Source organism: Hemicordylus capensis, chromosome 6, assembly GCF_027244095.1.
Source record: "Hemicordylus capensis ecotype Gifberg chromosome 6, rHemCap1.1.pri, whole genome shotgun sequence".
In the NCBI taxonomy this organism is placed as follows: domain Eukaryota; kingdom Metazoa; phylum Chordata; class Lepidosauria; order Squamata; family Cordylidae; genus Hemicordylus; species Hemicordylus capensis.
In genome coordinates this window covers 61,405,943-61,427,793 of record NC_069662.1, presented here as the reverse complement: position 1 = coordinate 61,427,793, position 21,851 = coordinate 61,405,943, and the positions used below count along the sequence as shown (strand labels likewise).

Below are 21,851 nucleotides of genomic sequence, written 5' to 3'. Positions count from 1 at the left end.
TGCAAGAGCTGAGAGCATGCCTGCTCTCCTGCTGTTGCTCCCCTGCCACTGGTCGTAAATAAAGTATCTATCTATCTCCTGCCACTGGTATTTAGAGGCATTTAGCTTCCCCTATAAACAGACATGCTGGGAACTGAATGGCTAGCAGTACTGATATAAATCTTTCCACGGATTTTCCTCCTCCTGCAGAAATCTGAGTGTATATAAAGTAAGATTCGAAGTTAATATGCCTGTGGCTACAAATACCAACTCTTGCCTGCTCTTGTTGCTGTAAGCTTCACTTTGGTCTGTTTCACTTGGTGGGTTTTGGCCTGTATTGAAACCAGAATTGTTGATCAAAATAAATGGCAGGAGCAGCAACAACACGGGAGTTGTACGTAGATGGATATTAGACAATGGCACTTTTACTGAAAGAAGTGCTTCATAAATACAATAGTTTTTGGCTCAAATAAGGTTTTTCCATTAAGAGTCATCGTATAGAGGGTTGTTGTAGTTTCCCCAGGATCCATAGTCGTGATCATCTAAGAGTCTTCCGTATGAAGAATGTCTGAGGACAAAAAACAAATGGAAGCTTATTTTGGATGGCTTATTACCCAGCCTTTTGCACTTATTCTAGTAGTTTTCAAAATGGGCTTTCAGGGAATCCCTTCCAGAGTGACTTGAGTGCTGAGAAGCTTCAGCACATCCCAGAGGATTCTGGGGCATGTTGTCAGATGGGCTGGCCAGGTTCATTAGGCCCTGCTATTTACTGTGCACAGAATGGTGCGAGAGCCCTAGAACATGGCCACCACACCACTGAAGTAGCATAATGCTGGAGGAAATGCCTTTGGTACCTGTTGCCTCTCTCTGTCCCTGCAGGCCTGCACTTCTATTAAACACATTTCCAGGCTGATCTAACATCCAACAGTGCTTGGAAAATGACATGTTACCTTGTGAAATCAACACATAACCAACAAGTAACTCCTTAACCACAGTTCTTGCACTATGTTCATCTTAGTTTTGGGAATGATTTACAGCAGGGATTCTCAAACTTGGGTCCTCAGGTGTTATTGGACTTCAACTCCCATAATCCCCAACCAAAGGCCACTGAGGCTGGGGATTATGGGAGTTGAAGTCCAATAACACCTGAGGACCCAAGTTTGATAATCCCTGATTTACAGGAAGAGGGCCAGCCCAGCCCAGCCCAGCCATTACACCAAAAGGTGGAGGGAGCTCACTTCCCCTTCCCTGCACAAAAGAACTCGTAAATTGCCCTCTGGCTACAGAGGTGAAGTGATCTGGCTTCGGCCAATGGCCAGAGGACCGAGAGTTGCACTCTCCCCAGCAAGAGCATTAGTCTGGCCCCAGCTGGATTTAAATTCCCATTAAAAATGCATCTCTTCATTTTAGTACTGTCAAAGTTCATTTTCCTTCTCTACCTTCCCCCCACCACTCCCCTTTCCTTGTGTGTCTAAATTATCTGTGTACTTTGGATTATAAGCCCAAGGGCAGGGCCTGTGTTTTTATTTAGCTTTATGCACATTGCCTAGTTACTGTAGGCACTCTAGAAAAAATAATTAAAGTGGTAGATAAAAAAAGATTAAGCATCCAAAGTGACACACAATTAACATATCAAAATTAAAAAACTAAAGTGGATTAAGCACTTTGCAAGTACTTTCTTTCACCAAATCAATCCAGGTGACATTTAAGACATTTCAGTTTTTAGTGGCAAGAACTGTCACAAGGCAAAATCTACTGCAAAGTTCCCCTGCACAAGTCCCACTGAGTCCTACAGATGTTGAAAGAGCAGATAGAGATGAGTATTTAAATAAATAAATGAAATGATATGAAATGAAATATGGAGTCAAAAGCAGGCCTACACAACTTAAGGCCCTCAGGCCAACTGCAGCCCCCTGATAGCTATTTGTGGCCCTGGGGAAATTCCAAACACTCCACTGTTTATGGGACCTATCTCTTTGTGGGAAGATCTAAGGCTTTCCCAAGCTCATCAGAAGTTGGGAGTGGGAGTGGGGGAGAGAATGCCTGCATCACAAAAGTTGCCCTAGGACTCTGGAACATGCTTCCTAACAAAATTAGAGTTTCCCCTTCCCTGAATGTTTTAGAGAAGGATCTAAAAACATATCTGTTTGTTCAGGCTTTCAGTTTATAGTTTTAAAGCTTTGGTTTTACAGGTTTTTATTGTATTTTAAATTGTTTTAATTATGTTAATGTTTTAATGGTATTTATATTGTGAAGTGCCCAGGGACTTTTTTGTATGGTAAAGATAAAGTTGTGCCATCGAGTCAGTGTCGACTCCTGGTGACCACAGAGCCCCGTGGTTGTCTTTGGTAGAATACAGGAGGGGTTTACCATTGCCATCTCCCATGCAGAATGAGATGATGCCTTTCAGCATCTTCCTAACTAAAGGAAAAAGAGGGGAAATGGAGAGAAGGGAGTGCAGATAGAGGAGAGCGAGGATTATGGGGGTGCAGAAATAGAACAACGCACTATGGGCACAGGAAGAAAGAGAAGATGTAACAGAGATGCTATGTAGAGACCCAGGGGTGGAAAAACAGAAAAGGGAGTGATAAAAGACAGGAATGCAGCCCAGTGGTGGTGTAGGGAGAGGGAGAGAACACTATATCATGGAGGAAGGAGAATTAACGAGCAGTTCAGAGAGACCTGGAATGGTGCTGAAAAAGAAGAGTGCATAGGGTCCAGAGGGAAAAAGGAGACAAAGAGAGAAGGATTTAAAATAAAATGCTTAAATTTTAGTAAAAATAAGTGTTTCCCATAGTCTGGGAAACATACCAGTGGGGATTCGAACCAGAAACCTCTTGCTCCCTAGGCAAGTTACTTTCCCGCTGTATGGGGCGGTTTATAAATGTACCAAAGAAATAAAAGGTTCTTCAGCTGCCAAATGTGCAGCCACTATGGTTCATGGCCAGTGGGTACAGCCCCAATTACTCCTCATGTAAGTGGCGCAGCAGGGAAATGCTTGTCTAGCAAGCCAGAGGTTGCCAGTTCAAATCCCCGCTGGTATGTTTCTCAGACTATGGGAAACACTATATTGAACAGTAGTGATAGAGGAAGATGCTGAAAGGCATCATCTCATACTGCACAGGTGATGGCGATGGTAAACCCCTTCCCTATTCTACCAAAGACAACCACATGGCTCTGTGGTTGCCAGGAGTCGACACTGACTCAATGGCACACTTTACTTTTATACACCAAATGTAGGAGGGGTGACCCCTGAAAAGTCCTTATGTCTACACTGCCCTCCGTTTTCCTGGATTCAGAGGCATGCGGTGTTACCCATTTTTCCAGCCTCTTGCAGCCAGCCAGCACTGCTGTTGCATGGCCCATTTGCATCTGAGAAACTTTCACAGGTTTGAATTGATGGGAGAGTGCAAGTCTCCTGGCATGAGATTGTGGCTGGACTGAGTAAAATAAAGTGTATAGGCTACCCAGGGAATGAGGTGACCAAGTAATTGTAACTGTAGGAGCTGAGAAGTTCACCTCATCCCAAGGAACGACAGGGTCGCCTTTAAATGAAAGAGCACCAGTTCTTACCTAATCTTCAGGAATGCGGCTATGCCAAACACCAACAGAACCACAGCAATCACTGTGATAGTAATAGCTGCAATGCTTCCTGCAAAGGAAAGAGGATACAAACACAGATTGAACACTTAGATAGTAGCAACTTCATCTTCAACTTTCCAGTTGTGTTTTACTAGGCCTTTGCGACACTTTGGCCAAAGCTTAATACTCTGCACATCCCCCTGTCAATGCTGTGTTTTCCCCAGCACTGTTGGAGCTCCTTTAAGGGAAAGGGAGCCCTGTCGAAGCCCAGTGATAACGGAACACTGGGAAGTAGCCAGCACTTCCCCCAAAGAGCAATTAAAGGTCTTAAATCAAGTGCTAAATTTATGCAAACCAGAGTTATGAATTAATCCCTCCAAATAATGCAACCAGGAAACACAAGTCCTACAATTCTTATATAGGAAAATCTACATAAATGTTCCCTTTAATACTTTATTTTGGTCACAATTCTTCAGAAATACCAGATTAAGAAAACAAAGTTGAAACAAACATTGCCACAAAATACTACTACATAGCCCTCAGGGGGCTCTTGCAGGGAGGGGAGAGAAGCAAAAATCACATCTTTATCCCCCTCCCTGCACAATGCACCAAGAGGCAAGCCACGAGCACAACTTGTTTACTGGCTCTTTGTAAGGGCTTGGCTCTTGATCTGCCCTTCTAAACCCACGTAACTTGTGGACCATTGATTCTTGAGAATCCAAACTGACCCATTTTGCAGGGACACACAGGGGTTCTTGCTATATGAAATACACATAAGACCCCATTAAAAATTGTGAGATGCTAAAACCAGCAAAGAGAGAAATACTATTTCCCAAATACTGTGCATAGAGAGTTGAAAAAATAATAATACTGACATTCTGTGCAGAGTACTGAAGGCAGTTCTGAACTGTCCACATTGCTGCGAGTGTTTCTGCACTGTTAGGCAGAGCAATCTTGCACTAATACTTACAATTGGAAAAAAATGGAAGCATCATCACACAAGTGCAATTTTATGTATTAGCACAAGAGTGCTCTTGTGCAGCGTTGTGCAAGCTCCTACCACATCACTCTGAGCAGAATGTCAGCCACTATGATTCTTGTACTGCTAAACCTGCATCAAATAACATTCATTCCAGCAGTAAAGGTGTAGGAATTGAATATAACCAAGACTATTTGCAAGAGAGCTGCTTTCAAGAAGGCACCAAAAGTAGATTAGAAGAAGCAAGATGGTTCCTTGTTTCCTGAGCCATTTTAGGAAGGACAGTGTACAAATTGAATGAATAAATAAATATTTTCTGAAAATCCAGATATCAGCTTGTAAGTGGGAGCTGACAGTATCTCACTGAGGGTCAAGGTTGGTGTGTGGGGCAAATGCATATGTTAAACACATGTTTACACCATGCGCACATAAAATAGGGGTGAGGACCAGTGGTCCCTCTAATTTTTTCCATCTCTGTGTGGAATGAGTTTTGTTCTGGGTGGCAGTATCAAGGCACTGTGTGTGCACCTGCATTCAGAGTGGGGCCTTCCTGATTCAACTTGAGCGGGATCTAAAATGAACTGAGCGGACATCAGAAAACATGAGTGCACACACCTTAGAGGAAACAGTGGTGAGGACTACACTCTTTATACAGAAAGGACAGCAATAGCTGCCTCTCTCCTACCTCTGCTCACTGCATTCCACGGTTTCTTAGCATCTTTTCCCATTATACCATTTTGGGCGGTATAAAAATATGTTAAATAAAAATAAATAAATAAATACAAACTGGAAGTGAGTCAGGCAAGGAGAAAATTGATTAAAGTTATGGAATGTATGCAAAGTAAGGTGGCTTTGTTCTCTCCTGCACACTCCTTTCTGTATAAAGAATAAATTATAACACACCCACTTCACTTTATATACTTGCAGAGCAAATGCTCTTAATAACTTATTGCTAGACAATGGGGCCATTCACATGACCAGCCCTACCTAGGTAGAGCTGGTCATGTGGAGTGCTGGGATCAGAACTGATCCTGGCACTGCCTTGCTAGGTAGCCCGGGTTCTTAACCCGGGCCAAAAGTGAGGTACGTGGACATGCAAGTGCTTCTACCCCACAACCCAGCCGTGTGGGTGAGTGGGCTGCCAGCAGCCAGCTCAACCACAGAACTGGGACAACGGAGCGTCCTGGCTGCCAGCATTCCCCCAATGCAATGTGCGAGCAGGATTCTTGCAGGATTGTGGGATTCCTGGAGGCTGGGCTACATTTCCCCAGCCTTCAGATCACTACGCCGCTCACCACAGTGGCAATCGTGTGGGCGGGCGAGTGACAAGGCTGGAGGACCACTGTGGTCGTGTAGGGGAAGGTAGGAATGATCGTGCCTTTCCCCCAGCCCCAACGTTTTTGGTCGTTTGAATCACCTCAAAGGCTGACATCCAAATTAACTCTCCACTGCCACACCAGGATTTTCCATTGAGTGGTGGGAGGAGGGGTGGCGATTACTAGGATCTTCCACTGCACAAGATGGGGAGAAAGGCCAATATTCAGTGATCAACCTCTCCTTCTGCAGCTGCCAGAGTGTCCCAAAACTATCTCCTAAAGGGCCCCCCAACCTGGCCTCAGAGTGGAGGGTCAGTGTGAATCATGGGAACCGGTTACATGAAGAGCTTTGTACACCTGAAACAAGCTGTGGGCATACTAAGTATTTTATTACATAACCATATTAAATAATAATATGTAGTCCATGCTGAAAATGCAAAGAGAACTTTCAGTGGCATGTGTGAAAATATCAGAAGTGAAGTAGCTATTTAGCTCATATTCTTATTCCATTGGTCTGTAATGGAACCAATACTGTGATGTAAAGGCATAATGAAAGCCTCTCGACAGGTACAGCCATCTTGGAATTCCTTGTAGTGGCCATTGTGGCTGGGAATGATGGGAGTTGTAGTTCAACATCCAGGGACCCAAGGTTGGAAACCCCTGCCTTAGGGGATGGGGCTGTAGCTCAGTAGTAGAGCACCTCCTTTGCATGCAGAAGGTGTCGCTTCTCCAGGCAGGGCTTGGAAAGACTCCTCCCTGAAACCTTGGAGAGCTGCTGCCAGTCAGTGTAGACAATACTGAGCTAGTGGGATCACTGTTCTGATTTGGTATAAGGCAGCTTCCCATGCTCCTAACATAGGGAAATAGCTCAAATTGTTCTTAGGTGTGCCGTGTGTGTGTGTGTGTGTGTGTGTGTGTGTGTGTGTGTGTGTGTGTGTGTGTGAGAGAGAGAGAGAGAGAGAGAGAGAGAGAGAGAGAGTCTGGCTTGTCTCACTGTGATTATTTTAAAAGCAAAATATAATTTGTAATGCTGTCCCATGCCAACAGAGTAATTGCTTTTCAAAACATTAAGCCAGCTTGCTCACCTGAACTCAAAGCACGCCGAACCTCTTGCATGGTCACCCCTGAAGAGGATGCGGTGCTGTCGGTGGTGGCTTTATTTGCTGAAATCACTTGTGAAGATGTCTGGTCCGGGACGGTAGATGCTGGAATAGTTTCTCCAGTTGTCTTTTCAGTAGGGACTTCTTTGGTTGTGGTTAAAATGACCGTTGATGTTTCTGCACTTAGTAACTGGGTGGTGCTAGCAGGGCTAAGGTTAGTAGTATTAGGTGAAGTAATATTAGGACTAATGGTGGATGATGCTATTGTATTAGGTGTAGAGGTGATTGTTGGGGTTTCTGAATGGTGAATGGTACTTGCTGTCAGACTGGTGACTGATGTCACAGATGTGGTGTGCTCTGTGCTTTGTAATCCAGTGCTTGACTGTGGTGATGGGTTGACTGTTGAAATACTTATGTGTAATGTTCTTGATAGGGTGGTTGGAATCAAAGTCTCCACCATGGGGGTGGTTGCTGTAGAATTTGTGGTATTATAACTCTGTTCTGTAGGTGTGGAAAAAGTGACTGTTGCTGTAGATATTGGTATAGAGCTCACCGAAGTGCTGTCATTTGGTGCAGTAGTTTGATTATCAGGTCCTGTTCTTCCTGAGGTAACTATCTTTGATGGAGCAAATGTACTAGTTGAAGAGGCAGAGTAGAAATTCAATCCTGCACAGGCAAATATACATATATTATTAGGTTACTGTCCATCGAAGCCTGTTGCCAAAATTCTGCCACACTTTAGCATGACCAAGACCACTTTAGCTATCCACGGTGTGGCATGGCGCGCATAGGTGGCCCGTGTTCCCCCAGTGGCCTCCCTGACAGCCTGGGCCACGCTGCCCTGCCCCCGCCACTCAGCTGGCTGCCATTATGTGTGGTGGCCATTTGAGTGGTTCTGTACAGTCATATGGACCACTCAGCAGGCTTTCGCACATGTGTGGTGGCTGCTCCATCAGGGAAGGAGAGGTGCTGCCGGGTGTCTGTAGCGGTAGCAGGGGAGAAAGGGTGCCACATGGTTGCCCCAGAAAGAATTTGGATGGCCCCGCTAGCAGCTGTGCATGGGTTCTTCAAACCCATGACTGAAACAGGAAGGAAGCAGGTTTAGTTTCCTGTCCCAGTGGTATACTCGAGTGCTCCCCTTTTTCCTATATAAGTGAAGAACTGAGGCCTTTCCCTGGGTGGCCCTGCCCTTGGAGGTTAGGCAGGTGGCTACCAAATAGAGGAGCTTTTCTGTGATAGAGCCTTGGTTGTGGAATTGCGTCTCCAAGCAAATTAATTTTGCACCATCACTACTGTCTTCTGGATAACAGGCCAAGTCTGTTCTTTGCCCGAGTTTTTAACACCAATTAATATAAATTGCTTGAGATTGTTTTTATTAGTATCTTATACTGCTGTTTATTTGCAGTTTTTAGTCTCTTAACTAGTTATTATTACTTTACAATATTATAACTAAAGTTGTAAGTTATCTTGAAGGCTATTCTAGAGGGAAAACAGAATAAAAAGCTTTTAAACAAACAAACAAACAAACAAACAAACAAACAAACAGAAGCACAGTTGCCTTTCACTCCCATGGAAAATTAAAGTGCTGCATTTGGGGGCACTGCTGTGGTGAAAGTGCAGCTGACTTTCCACTCCTGACACTGATCCTCCATAAAAGGGATCTTAGAGAAATGCAATGTATCTACCATGGATTCTGCAATGTTTGCGTCATCTCACTACTTTGAATAATCTGTCTTTGTGCCCACTAACAAATGCTTTCAAAATACATCTAGATCTCCCCCAAAAGAAGGTACTATACTGAAGAACAGGTATTGTGATTAGCTGGAATGCACAAATAGCTGAATACTGGGCAAATATTCATATTTATACTGGTGATCAACATAAGTGTAGTCAAGTGGAAATCAGCTGGATCCTTATTCTGAACTGGTGATGGGTTTTTGTGTGTGTGTGTGTGGTTCATTTCTGATTCTCGATCAGCAAAGATCTGCAAATAATGCAACAGAGTCAGTGAAAACAACAGTCTCAATGGTTTTCAGTTTATCACATTGACTTCCTTCATATTATGGTGTGCTTCTACCTTTTTACCGTAAAAGGTTTAGCACGTTCAATTTCCACCTTGACCACAATGTTTCTCAAACTTCTGGAATTCAGGCGCTCTCTTATTTATTTATTTGATTTATATACCACCCTTCCAAAAATGGCTTTTAAGACTTATTCTACCTTACAATCCCCCAACTCATGGGTAGCAATCTCTTTGTCAGGCGAGTACAGAATCCTGTATACAGGCTGCTGCTGTGTATACAAGGATACAGGTGGACCCCAGTATCCATGGGGGTTCCATTCTCTGCTACAACTACAGATAACAGAACCGTGCATACTGAGGCATTGAATCAATGCGACTTGGGGGGGGTGTTGGGTTCCTGGAGGCTCTGGAAACTGTGGAAAATGGTGAAAACGGGCCTTAAATAGTGAAAACTCCAGTGCTCTACTGTGCTCTGTGGGTCTCCAGGTGTCTAGCAATGCCCTTCAAAAGTCCCCAATCTGGCTTTTCCCCATGGAAAAACCATGGTGTATATGTGAGACAAATGAGCCACAAAATGGCTCCTATGCTCAAAATGGCAGCTGGGAATGACCTTGGAGGTCATTTCTGGCCATCCTGAACCTGGGGAATTAATCCTTTTTTGGACCATTTTTCATGAATGGCGAGGTCAGGTATCAATTACCCAGCCACGGAAACATGATACCATGGATATTGGATCCAGGAATGGCAAGGTTCTCCTGTACTAGTATTAAAAGAAAATCCTCTTCCCATCCAGAACTTCCTGCCCCCTTCAAGTATCTGTTTCTTCAGAGGCAAAGTGACAACCCAACAATCAGAGAACCACCTTCTTAAATGTGATGAAAACTTGCCCCATGAAACCCTAGAGGGGACATCAATAAGGGATTACTTAATATCAAGGCTGTGTGCATTTTGCCAAAAGCCCACAGAATTCAACTTCTAGCAGAAACAGAGTACACCATGAAAAAAACTGCAAATATTAATAATTTCTGCAGATTGCAGAATTCAACTTTTCTTGAAGAATTTCCTTTTTCTTCTTTTCAGCAAAGTACCCAGAATCCTACTTAAAATCTACCTATCAAAATTACATAAAGCTGTTTCACAGTTCTGTCATTTGGTGTCAGCAGTCCGAGTAGCTGTACATGCAGTGCAACCAAGCCCAATAAGCTTTTCTTTTCAAAGGGTGAAGGCAGATGTAATGGGCACCGCAGGCTTTTCACCCAGGATGTGAGCCTGACTTCAGCCTAACTTTGCAACTTGTCCCATGCAACTACATACCAGTGAGTTGAATGCTAGCTTCACTGTCAGTCTTGCCCTCACGCTTTAGGCAGACTATCTGCCTTAACAAATAATATTAGTAAAAGCAGCACATGTGCTTATCTGTTGATATGTTCATCCTTCACCCTATTAATAAAATCAGCAAACAATGTAAAAACAGGAGCAAAACTACCCCGGGGGATTGGAAGGGAAGTTGTGCTAGTCAGTTGGTGTCACCCATAGCTGGCTTTTCCTCAAACTGAAATACCCCCAAAAGCTGAAGAGCCTTTTTTTGTTCAGAGTTTGCCCTGGGAGAGAACAAAAGGATGTTTGGATAGAATTTTGTGAGTACTTCCAACCACCTCTCTGCACTGCTCTATAAATGTTGTGTCTGTCTGATCCAAATATTTACTTCCCTAGTAAGCATTTCTCCTCATCCATTTTTACACCAATTTTCAGCCATGGACATAGAAATCAAATATAGCAAACTATATTAGGCAAGCTACTCATACAAATATTTTAATAAAATTCTCATTGGACCTGGATGGCATCAAGTGTATCACATATGCACAGACAGCTGCTGCTTTTGTACAGAACAACAGATTCTGACATTAAGTACTTTGTTTCGAAGCCTGATAATTGATAGAAATGACAGTGAATTCCAGTATGAACTGTAGTCTGAGTTTGCAGGGCTGGCGAGTGGAGTTAATAATATACACAGGTAAGGACAACTTCTTTTGTCCCTGTGAAAGCACACCTATAAAGTTATTGTTACACACCTTTAAGGTTATTGTTGATTTTGTGCTAGGACTACATGCTCATGAACACCAGATGAAGAAGTTCTAACCTTTTGTTGTTCTCCTTAATGACAACGGCGAATGCTTCCGAATAGCAAGTACTGAGGGACTTGGTAGGATATATTTATCACGACAATTTGCTCCATTGTTGCATTATGTTAAACTGCATTAACATTTTAACATAACCAAATAAGGCTCAGAATAAATGGACCAGGTGACTTCACAGTGGCAACTTTCTGTAAGATACTCTCCTACTGTAAATATCTCTAGCTGAAGATGAATTGAAGAAATTCATGCTAGTGGATTGTATGGGGAAATTGATAAATTAAGAACTATTATCCAATGCAGGTATAATCAGAAATACTTTGAGAAATCAAATGTTTAAAGTTAATTATATCTAAGCATCAAGTATATTAGCAACAGGTGAGGTGTTACATTTAAAAGTGAAGATGGATATAATATTTTAATAGTAGTCATAGCATGTCACCTATGGCAACATCTAAACTTCTGTACCAGCAAGTCAAATGCTAGTTCAGTTGACCTCCCCACATCATGCTTCAAATAGGTTGACCACTTTTAAAAACATTTGTGGCATATTCTGTAGTATATTTAGCTGTACATACATTCACACTTAACATCCACAGAGACAGCTGCAAAACTATACCAGCAATTGGAGAAGGGTTATATGTTGGTGATGTAAAGGATGTGCCAATAGGCATCCACCACAGTTGGCTTTTTCCAGGTCAAATGGAACCACACGGAAAACTTAGTCCTCTTCAGGTGTTCAGAAGAACGCCACTCATCATGCTTACAAGTGCCCAAAGTAGTCAGAATTAGGGGTGTGCGCGGACCAAAGTTCGTGGTTGGGTCTGAACGCGGATTGAATTGCGAACCTGCTGTGGGCTGCTGGGGGGAGCACCGCTGCAGCAGGAAGCTGCCTGGAGCTATGGTAACAGCACCTTTACTTCTAAAGGTACCGCTCGCCGCCCCCCTCAAATCACTGGACCAGTTCACGGTTGGTCTGAGTCGGACCAGTCCATGCAGCTGCGGTTTGGTCTGCATTCGGACCCAGCCACAAACCTGAGTCCACACCCCCCCCCCCGCTTTCTGGTACACTGCCAACATATTGGCACATCCTTGACATCACCAACATATATCCCTTCTCCAATTGCTGGAGTAGTTTTACAACTGTTTCTGTGGATTTTAAGTATGACTGTATCTACAGCTAAACATTGTGTAGAATATGCCATAAATAAAATATTTTTAGAAGAGGTCAGCCTATCTGAAGCACGATGTGGGGAGGTCAGCTGAACTAGCATCTGACTTGCTGGTACGGAACCTCCTGCCACAGCACATCACATACCTCCCTCCTAGCACTGCACACAGCAATGGCAGGGTTTGTGTGAAGAAGGAAGTTCCATAACTGTGATAGCAGGCTCTTCCATGACTGGCAACCTGGGGTGATCCAGGCTTCAGATCACAGAAACACCTGCCACTGCAGAACTAATTTCTCAGAATTCTTGAGAGAGTTTCTTGTAGAACTAGTTTCTCAGAACTCACCCTACAACAGAGGAATGTATGTTTTCATTCAATACAGTGAGGGTACATTCAGGCAGGCTCCAGTGATCTTAAAACGTTACGCCTGTCTTCATCCCTAACTGAATATTTTCTGTAAAGGGAAACACAATGGATTCTGTACTCATGAAGAAAAGAAAGTATTTTTGGGAACAGCTCAAGATAGTGAAGAGATAGACAAATCCAGATAGTGATGTTCATGTGTCATCTTAATTGTATAAACAAGGGAGGTCTACTTTGCTTGTGATTTACCTTGTGGTAAACCGCCCTGAGCCACATTGGAAGGGCGGTATATGAATCGAATGAATGAATGAATGAATGAATGAATGAATGAATAGAGATGGGGAATTAGTTGGAGTCCCCCACCTCCATTCTGATTGATTGATTTGAAGATGATCTAATTTTTTGATAGAGAAAATGTTTGTTTGTTGTATATAGTTGGAGTGATTTCTTGACCCTGACTTATTATTTTTGCATTAAAATCATTAATAATTAATCACCCAGCCCCAATTCTGCATATTGTTTGGTTACTGATAGACCTAGAGCAGACTAACAATTAAATGGACAGCAGCTTGGAAAAAAAACTACCTTTACATTTTAATTTTTTTTAAAGCATGCAGGATAGCAGGTAGAAATAGCATGTGCTTCAAACTTGTTTCCAGCAGATAAATGGCTTGACACAAACTCTGCAGCAACATGCATCTGCCTCGAGAACCACAAAGTTTAATGTTTTGCCTTGTGGCTTGAACATCTACGGTAATCTCCACGTCAAGTTATTCCTAAATCAAACCTGCATGCAGTATTCTGAAGCTCTGTTAAGGGAGAAAAGGTAGTGCTCATTTGGATCTCTGTTGTCAGTTTTACTGACAGGAGTTTTAGGGCAACATATCATGTATGTTGTTATAGTTCTATAGTGAGCTGTGCTAAAACTCTGGTGGGCTGAAAAGTAAGATGACAAACACAATACATGCTTTACAATTGCATATTTTAGAATTCTAGGGTTCCAGTTTTACTAGCTGTTTTAAGGGCCTCTGGTTTTCCTCTGACTTTCAGGGTTCTTGCTGTAAGGGAGTTTATTATGACAGTTTCTCCCCTCTTTGTGGGGACATTTACTTAAGACTATGCTTAACATGCTCTTTTCAACACAGGTCAAAGTGATGCACAGAGTTAATAAAAAACTGGGCTTACACGATACAACTTGCATCACACAGCACTGTGCAACAGCATGCCAGGAAGCAGAATTTAACTATATTACAAATAGCTGTAATAACCTGTTCCTTATAAAGACCAAGGTCAGCAACTAGTTCTGCAGGTGAGAATGGTTCGGTTCTACCCATCCTCTAAAGACCGGCAGCAAGTCCTGTTGCTGCATCTCTCTTGCATCTGGGTTGGCAACAGGTGGGTCTGTAGGTAGGGGCAGGGGGAGAGCTGGGCCTCTTCAGGGTGTCACATGTGTCCCAGGAGCCTCCATCTGCCAATCCCTATTGTAAAGGCGGAGGGAAAGAAAAAGGCAAACTGGTGAGTTTGCCATTCTCTTCCCATATGCAAATTCATTTGACCGAGAAGCCCATCTGGGTGTAGTCCTTCACTTGATCAGGAAAAGGGTGTTAAAGCTGCTTTAGTTAAATGGTTACGGTTAGATAAAAGCTGGCATTTCCTAAAAAGAGACTCTCCCCCAGAGTGAAAATGTACAGATAAAAGTAGTTTATTTCGCTAAGGCCTAATTAATCTGAGCTCTGCTTATCAGCATTTCACAGAAATATGGTGACAGCCCCAGTGGTTTTAGTTATTCAAGCTTGTAGCAAAACCTTGTTTATTGCATTTGGTTTCTTGTTTGAGATGATGATCCAGTTTGAGCAGGCATGCTATTCTTCATACACTACAACCAGATAGTGTTTGCAATAGAGGCTCTAAACCTGATAAAAGTCAGATTCCCCCTCCCCCCACTATTATCTTTGTGTCTGCTGTTGTATCTTTTTTCCTGTGGAGTGGCAGCTTGAGGGGTTGATTTACATGAGAAAAGAGTATAAGTAGAGTTCAGATCAGGCTCTCCCATGCCTAATTCGACCCATTCTACTTCATGCAAAACAACAATATTCTTTATACATGGGAAACCAGCAATCACATAGAAGTATTCTAGGCTAGCCTTCTCCTTGACATGCTTGATTTCTATTTGCAAGGAATTCTTCTTTGGTATTGAGGAACATTCCCTTACATAAACCCACACCTACAGTCTGAAATGGTACAGCCCAGACACAGGTTTATCACTTCAGTAAGGAAGAGGCTAAAATCCAAACTCTCTTGTGCCCCGGGCTGTAAGGCAAAGGATGCTGGAACATTCTAGACTGCAGCTTGAGGACTTTGCCCAAGAGCTGTTATACTGAATTATAAAGTCTTCAGAGCACACACTATTCTACAGGGAGGGAAAGAAAGAAAGGAGGGGTTCAAGAAGTATTTGTTTGTGACAGAGGAGCTTGTATTCTCCTGAAGTAATTGGATTGCCTGTACTTGGAGTCACGCGTTTCTGTCAGTCTGGCGTAAATCACTGCCTTCAGTTCCACAGGTCTGGGCAGCTGTTTGAGAGACGACATCCCATCGTCATATTAATAAGCTTCATTGCCAGGCCTGCTTTATTGAGTTTAGTCGTCTCTGCTTTCTGTCACTAAGAACTGTGACAGGGCAACTGATAAATCCACATGCAAGCCTGGCTTTGGGTGCAATAGGATATGACCTGTTTAGTACCATGTTTCCATCACAATTATTAAATTTAAATGGCAGACTGTTTTCTGGCATAACCACAGTTTAACTGTATGACTAGGACCATGACCTCCCCGTCACAGTTGCATGAATGCCACATTTGTGTGGGAGTTCAGAAGAGTTGCAGAATCTGGTATTGGCCAGACAATTCATCTTCCTTGCACTTTTATTTAACAAAAGCAAGTTTCTAGCCCTTATGTGGCCACAGACATGTGCTTGAAAAATGTATGGACAACACCTGATACATTTCAGACATCAGAAGAATTGCTGTATAGAACCTCCAACAGTCAGGAAGTGAGCTCTTTACTTCCTACCCTCCAGTAGGAAAAGAATGAATTGTGCAAAACAGCAAACACTGCAGAATAAATTATGCAAAGCAAGAGAAGCAACACAAAATTGCTCATTTTGCATAATTTATACAGGTTGGAGAATTCAGCTTTTAGTTTGATGTGGCAAGATACTAAAGTTAAGCACAAAAAAGGATGCATGACTCACTTATGCTGCTTTTCTATGTGGTACTGTGCAAAGCTGTTTTCTTCTGTGTGTTTTTTTTAACAGAGGTCTGCCTTTTTAAAAAGGTGAGTTACGGGTGTGTGTGTGTATGTATATATATATATATATATATATATATATATATATATATATATATATATATATATATAATGCGCCATCACACACTCTGGCTGAAATCATTGTATTCCTTTTAAAATTGCTGAAATTTTGAAAGCAGATTTTCTCCGGCATGGTGGCAAGATTCAGACAGGAGCTTGGCAACAGTTTAGTAACTCTTTGTCAGAAACGTCTTGGTTAAAAAAAAAAAAATCAAGAAAGGGTGAGCAGTGAAACCAGCTCAAAAGCAGATGATTTAAGAGGCAAGTATGAGCTGAGGAAAAAACCAAGCAAACAGCTTGAGCTAGGAATAGATGGGTATTTCCAAATAAAATTCTTACATTACTTCCAGTAACATAATGTAAACTGGAAGTTCAGGTAAACATGAGGGTTGGTAGTTCTAATATAGGATGCTTCTACAGAGCTGTGTTTTGTTTTGTTTTAAAGTATTTGCTACACAGAATTTAGACATTTCCCTTCAAGATAGTGTTTTCTTGTAGGAGATCACAATTTCCCACTATTCAGAGAGCAATATTTTATCACTGGGAAAATAGATTTTCTTCCTCAAGAAAGGACATTTATTGCTATTAAGACTGTCATGCGGAATGTACAATACAACAAATATTTATATACCAGTTTTCAACTAAAGTTTCCAAAGCAGTTCACACACACACACACACACACACACACACACACACGATAGATAGATAAATAGATAGATATGGCTCCCTGTCCCCAAAGGGCTCACTATCTGAAAAGATAAGGGGAAAAAAGAAACATGACATAGACACCAGGAACAGCTGCTGGAGGAATTCTGTGCTGGGGAAGGATAGGGCCAGTTGCTCTCCCCCTGCTAAATAAAGAGAATCACCACTTTAAAAAGGTGCCCCCTTGCTCAGGTAGCAGGGGATGTACTGAACTGTAGTTTCAAGTATTGGAGACCTTCCTTAGTACTGATGGCATCACTAAGAGCCAATTTACACGTTACATTTTTAGGTGTCCATGTGTCTGGAAACATATACAATGTGTCAGAGACACAGGACTGATAGAGCTTATGGTCAAATACACAATGAGGCTCTCCACACAAGCAGTGCGGAGAGCTGTAAGGGGTTTCGTGGGGAGAGTGGGCTTGACCCACTCTCCCCACAGACGATCAGGCAGCTAGTCCTGGGCAGCCAGATCAGCTGCCCACATGATTACCAGCTCTGTCATGGACCCGGTTGGGGTGGTGGGGATTCGAGGGCCTCCTGGAAGTCCCAGAATGCCTGTGCAAGTGCACGGGGCATTCTGAGGAGCCCCCCAATGCCGGGAGGCTGCTTGTTGCCTCTCTGCTGTGGATCTCCTTGTGAGTTGTCACAGTGACACATGATCAGGTAAATGTGGTTAGGAGAGTGCACACTCCACGGACCTCGTTTGGGAAGGGGGGAAATCACATGGGCTTGCTGCCAGGATCCGTGTGGCTCCCACTGCAGCCACAGAAACGGGGCTGGGCTCTCTTAGCCCAGTTTCTGTGGGTCATGAGAATAGCCTCTATGTGGCAGCAAACCCAGATTTACTGCAGTGTAATGTGTGACAAGCAGCCTCCTAATGGTGCAGCAGGGAAATGACTTGACTAGCAAGCCAGAAGTTGCCAGTTCAAATCCCCGCTGGTATGTTTCCCAGACTATGGGAAACACCGATAACAGGCAGCAGCGATAGAGGAAGATGCTGAAAGGCATCATTGGATACTGCGCGGGAGATGGCAATTGTGAACCCCTCCTGTATTCTACCAAAGACAACAACATGGCTCTGTGGTCGCCAGGAGTCGACACCGACTCGACAGCACACTTTACCTTTAATGTGTCACAAGATCCTCTCATGTGGCAGTATCCTCTAGGTGCTTGGACTATTTGTATCGAGTTTAATTTTATTAAGCTTCTGAACACTTTTTACCATCTTGGCATTCTCAACCAAATCCCTCCCCCCCCCCCGGACAGTATTGAGCCAGACGACAGTAGTACTCTTGCACAGCTCTCACACCTTTCACTGTGGCTTTGCCTGGAGAACTTCCCAGTGCAACTGAATTCCAAATAAAGGACTCGAGATGGAATTGTGCCTCTGCTGATCTAAACTCAACTCAAGAAATGAGTATTGTCACATGAAAGGCTGCAAGAACTTAAGATGACTTCAAAAATTAAAGATTTGGCTGAATGCCTTCCTACTTCCTTCACTGCCAGACATTTCTGGTCAACAATTGGGTTCAAAAGCAATTCTATTAGATGTTGAACTGTAATAATAATTAAAAAAAATGTTTCCAGCAATCAGGGTTCTGGTTCCTGTGACTTGCTGTCACATGTCTGTGCACTACAGCAACAAGGCACTAGTTAGGTTTAAAAAAGAAAATAATGAGGCTGCTGGCTTGTTTTGTAACTTTTTATGTCAGCATGAACTCTGATCTCATTAAGACAGATTGTTTACAGCACTGGATTCTTCTCAGATGAATTCCCCTGCCCTTTTCTGAAAGAAATGTTCCACTCTCAAGACCCTGGAAGTTTAACAAGATTCCCTTGAGTGAAAAAGCAATAAATAAACAAAACAAGTCTCAATAGTTAAACATCGATTGCAGCCCACAGTAATTTGAGCAACTTCATTATCCAGAAAAGGGGGGAGGGTGTAAACTGTAGCAATCGAAGCTTTGAAAATAATGGATTTCTTACAGGAATTAGTTCAGAATAATTAAATGCTGTGTGTTTATAGTATACAATACCAGCACCTCATTTATGTATGGGGCATGTGTGTGTCCATACATCTGAGCAGCTATTGTCTTGCCATTGTGGTGGACGGGTAGCGGGAGCAAATATACCGCAGTGAACTTAAGGGAGGAGAAAAAATAAGTTTTTGTCCACCCTGCAAGGATGACTGGTTCATTTTATGTCAGGGGCAGGTTTTGGTCCTAATATAACACTGTCACTGTTTGCTCTGATCTAGAGGAACAAATAGTAGAATTCACTTATCTGTGTAAAAAGTGTCTTATCCGAGATGAATTTAGGGAAGGATTGGGACAGTGGTCAAATACTGTAAAATATTCCAACCCATCTCTCTCTCTCTTTTTAATGTCCTCTAGGGATCCCAGCAACAACTGAGAGCAAGGGCCCCTTGCTCCCAAGTCTAAAGTAGTCAGAATCACACATGAACACCCCCATGGCACAGCGGGGAAATGCTTGACTAACAAGCAGAAGGTTGCTGGTTTGAATCCCCTCTGGTACTAGATCGGGCAGTAGCGATATAAGAAGATGCTGAAAGGCATCACCTCATACTGCATGGGAGGAGGCAATGGTAAATCCCTCCTGTATTCTACCAAAGAAAACCATTCGGCTCTGTGGGCGCCAGGAATCGACATCGACTTGATGGCACACTTTACTTTATCGCTTGCTCTGCAACTCTTGCCAGAAAGCAAGTGCCTACTCCCTTTCCAATTAAACTTCTCCTACTGGCCATGTAGTGTAATTACTTGCATCTTACAAGGACACCGAGGCTTAGGAAGAAGCATGAAGGACACAAAAACCATTAGCCCCATGGCACAAATCTAGGTGGAAGCTAGCCAGAATGTTTTATGGGGAAGCTGGCTGCACTTGCTATGTAGTGCTCGTACATGTGCTGTGAGGGCTTTGTCTTGTGAATGGAAAACACACACACCCTATGTTGTTCCGTCAGCTCCACCTCTTAATAACCAGATGGCTGGTACCATTGTATAGTGTTGACCTGGTGAGAGTGTGTGCATGCTCATCAGTCAGATGCCCAACATGACCAAGTCTGAACTTCAACCCTTCAGTTGAATGATTGCCTACTGTCTCTCTGTAGGGCACTTATTTGGAGCTAAATTGCCATTCTAAGTGAGCAGGAATGAGAGTGAGTCATAGGAACACCAGACTGAACAGTCCATCCAAGCAAAGAAGCATTACCCTCATAAGCAAAGTCACTCCGCACCCATCCAGGGGTACTTTGCTCTGAGATCCCTCTTTCAAAATGCTCAGCAGCATGCAGCCCTACATGGCACAATTCTTGTAAAAAGAGGATGGTAACCCTACATAGGGCACAAATTCAGCATCCCTCCCACATGATCTCAAATGGTGCTTTAGAGTGTTTTTAAAGATGGTAGTTTTTGTAATTCTCATTCTCTGTTCTTTGCTGTTGCATTAATAAACCAAAGCTTTCATTTCAGCAGTTCAAGGGGTTTTTTTTTTTACTCATTAGATGGCAAAACCAGTGTGCATGGCCCATTACAGAGTAAAACATGAGTAAAAAGACTCTTTTACCCAGAAGGCTTATAATTTAATGTTTGAGACAGGAGGCAAGAGAGAGAGGAGAGGGTGACAAGGGAAGAATGCAAGTTCAGTTTCACAAACTTAGTTTACATGCCCTGCTGAAATAAGACCTATGAGAATAAGTGAATGCCATCATTAAAAAAGTGGATTTTATTTAATTAAAATATTTGTATCCCACCCTTTCAATATGGTACTGCTCAGGGCAGCTCACAAAATTTTGAAGTAAAAGAGAGGTTGTATCGTGTGTGTGTGCATGCATGCATGTACGCACACTCTACCAGCAACTGGATGATCCTAGGTTTTTTTTCCCCTGGAGGAAATTGAGATTATGTTGTTCATCTAACCACCTTACCAACTGTAGCCTATCTGCTACAGGAGAGGAGACCTGGTCTTGTGGTAGCAAGCATGACTTTTCCCCTTAGCTAAGCAGGGTCTGTACTGGTTGCATATCAATGGGAGACTAGAAGTACTGCAAGATTTTCTCCTCAGGGTATGGAGCTGCTTTGGGAAGAACAGAAGGTTTCAAGTTCCCTGCCTGGCTTCTCCAAGATAGGGCTGAGAAAGATTCCTGCCTGCAGCCTTGGAGAAGCCGCTGCCAATCTGTGAAGACAATACTGAGCTAGATAGACCAATGGTCTGACTCAGTATATAGCAACTTCCTATGTAGACCTTAACTGGGTCCATTAAAAATAAAAGTCACCTCCTATCTGCATAGCTCCATCCTTGTTTTCCTGACGCATTAGAGTGCAAGAAAGACACCCTAGAACTTGTGTTCTTGTACTGGTACTATTTTACTTTTGGAGATGCTCTTTGTTTAGAGTTGCATTTGCAGTTACTTCACTTGCTGTAGTGACTGTAAATTTTAGGGGACTTCTTCTCCCATTTGGATTGCAAAGAGATAGGACTCTGCAAAATAACTAGATTATCTAGGGGGGGGGGAAACACAAAAGAGGTTTTGTGGCACCTTAAACACTCACAATTTTTATTGCGATTTAAACTTGTCTGGAACTCACTTTAGGATACAAGTAGTACTCCCCTCAGTTGTACATACACACACAGGTATAAATAAATACTAAGTAGAAGGAGGACAGCTAGTCTTGTGGAAGCAAGCATGACTTGTCCCCATAGCTAAGCAGGGTCTGCCCTGGTTGCACCTGAATGCGAGACTTGATGTGTGAGCACTGCAAGATATTCCCCTCAGGGGATGAAGCCGCTCTAGGAAGAGCAGAAGGTTTCAAGTTCCCTCCCTGGCTTCTCCAAGATAGGGCTGAGAGAGATTCCTGCCTGCAGCCTTGGAGAAGCTGCTGCCAATCTGTGAAGACAATACTGAGCTAGATAGACCAATGGTCTGACTCAGTATATGGCAGTTTCCTATGTTCCTAGAGGCTGAGAGACTGACATGAAATAGCTATGGATCTGTAACATTTCTGTGTAAAGACCAAATGCAAGACAAGATCAGAACAGCACATTCACAACATATTTTCTGAGGGAAAGAGCTGATAAATTGCCATAGATGCTAGCCTGTTGCCATCCACAG

The 21,851-nt window shown here is 43.0% G+C and overlaps 1 protein-coding gene across 1 annotated transcript in view; it reads right to left on the bottom strand.

Annotated features, from left to right (window-relative positions):
- Positions 1-384: 384 nt before the first annotated feature.
- PARM1 (prostate androgen-regulated mucin-like protein 1) overlaps positions 385-21,851 on the bottom strand; it is a 34,151-nt gene continuing 12,684 nt past the window's right edge. Inside the window, exons 2-4 of the mRNA XM_053264963.1 lie at positions 6,942-7,622; positions 3,553-3,631; positions 385-547 (exon numbers count right to left, since the gene is read on the bottom strand). Of these exons, the coding sequence (XP_053120938.1) occupies positions 463-547; positions 3,553-3,631; positions 6,942-7,622 (845 nt within the window). The 3' untranslated portion in view covers positions 385-462. The remainder of the gene's footprint in view (positions 548-3,552; positions 3,632-6,941; positions 7,623-21,851) is intronic.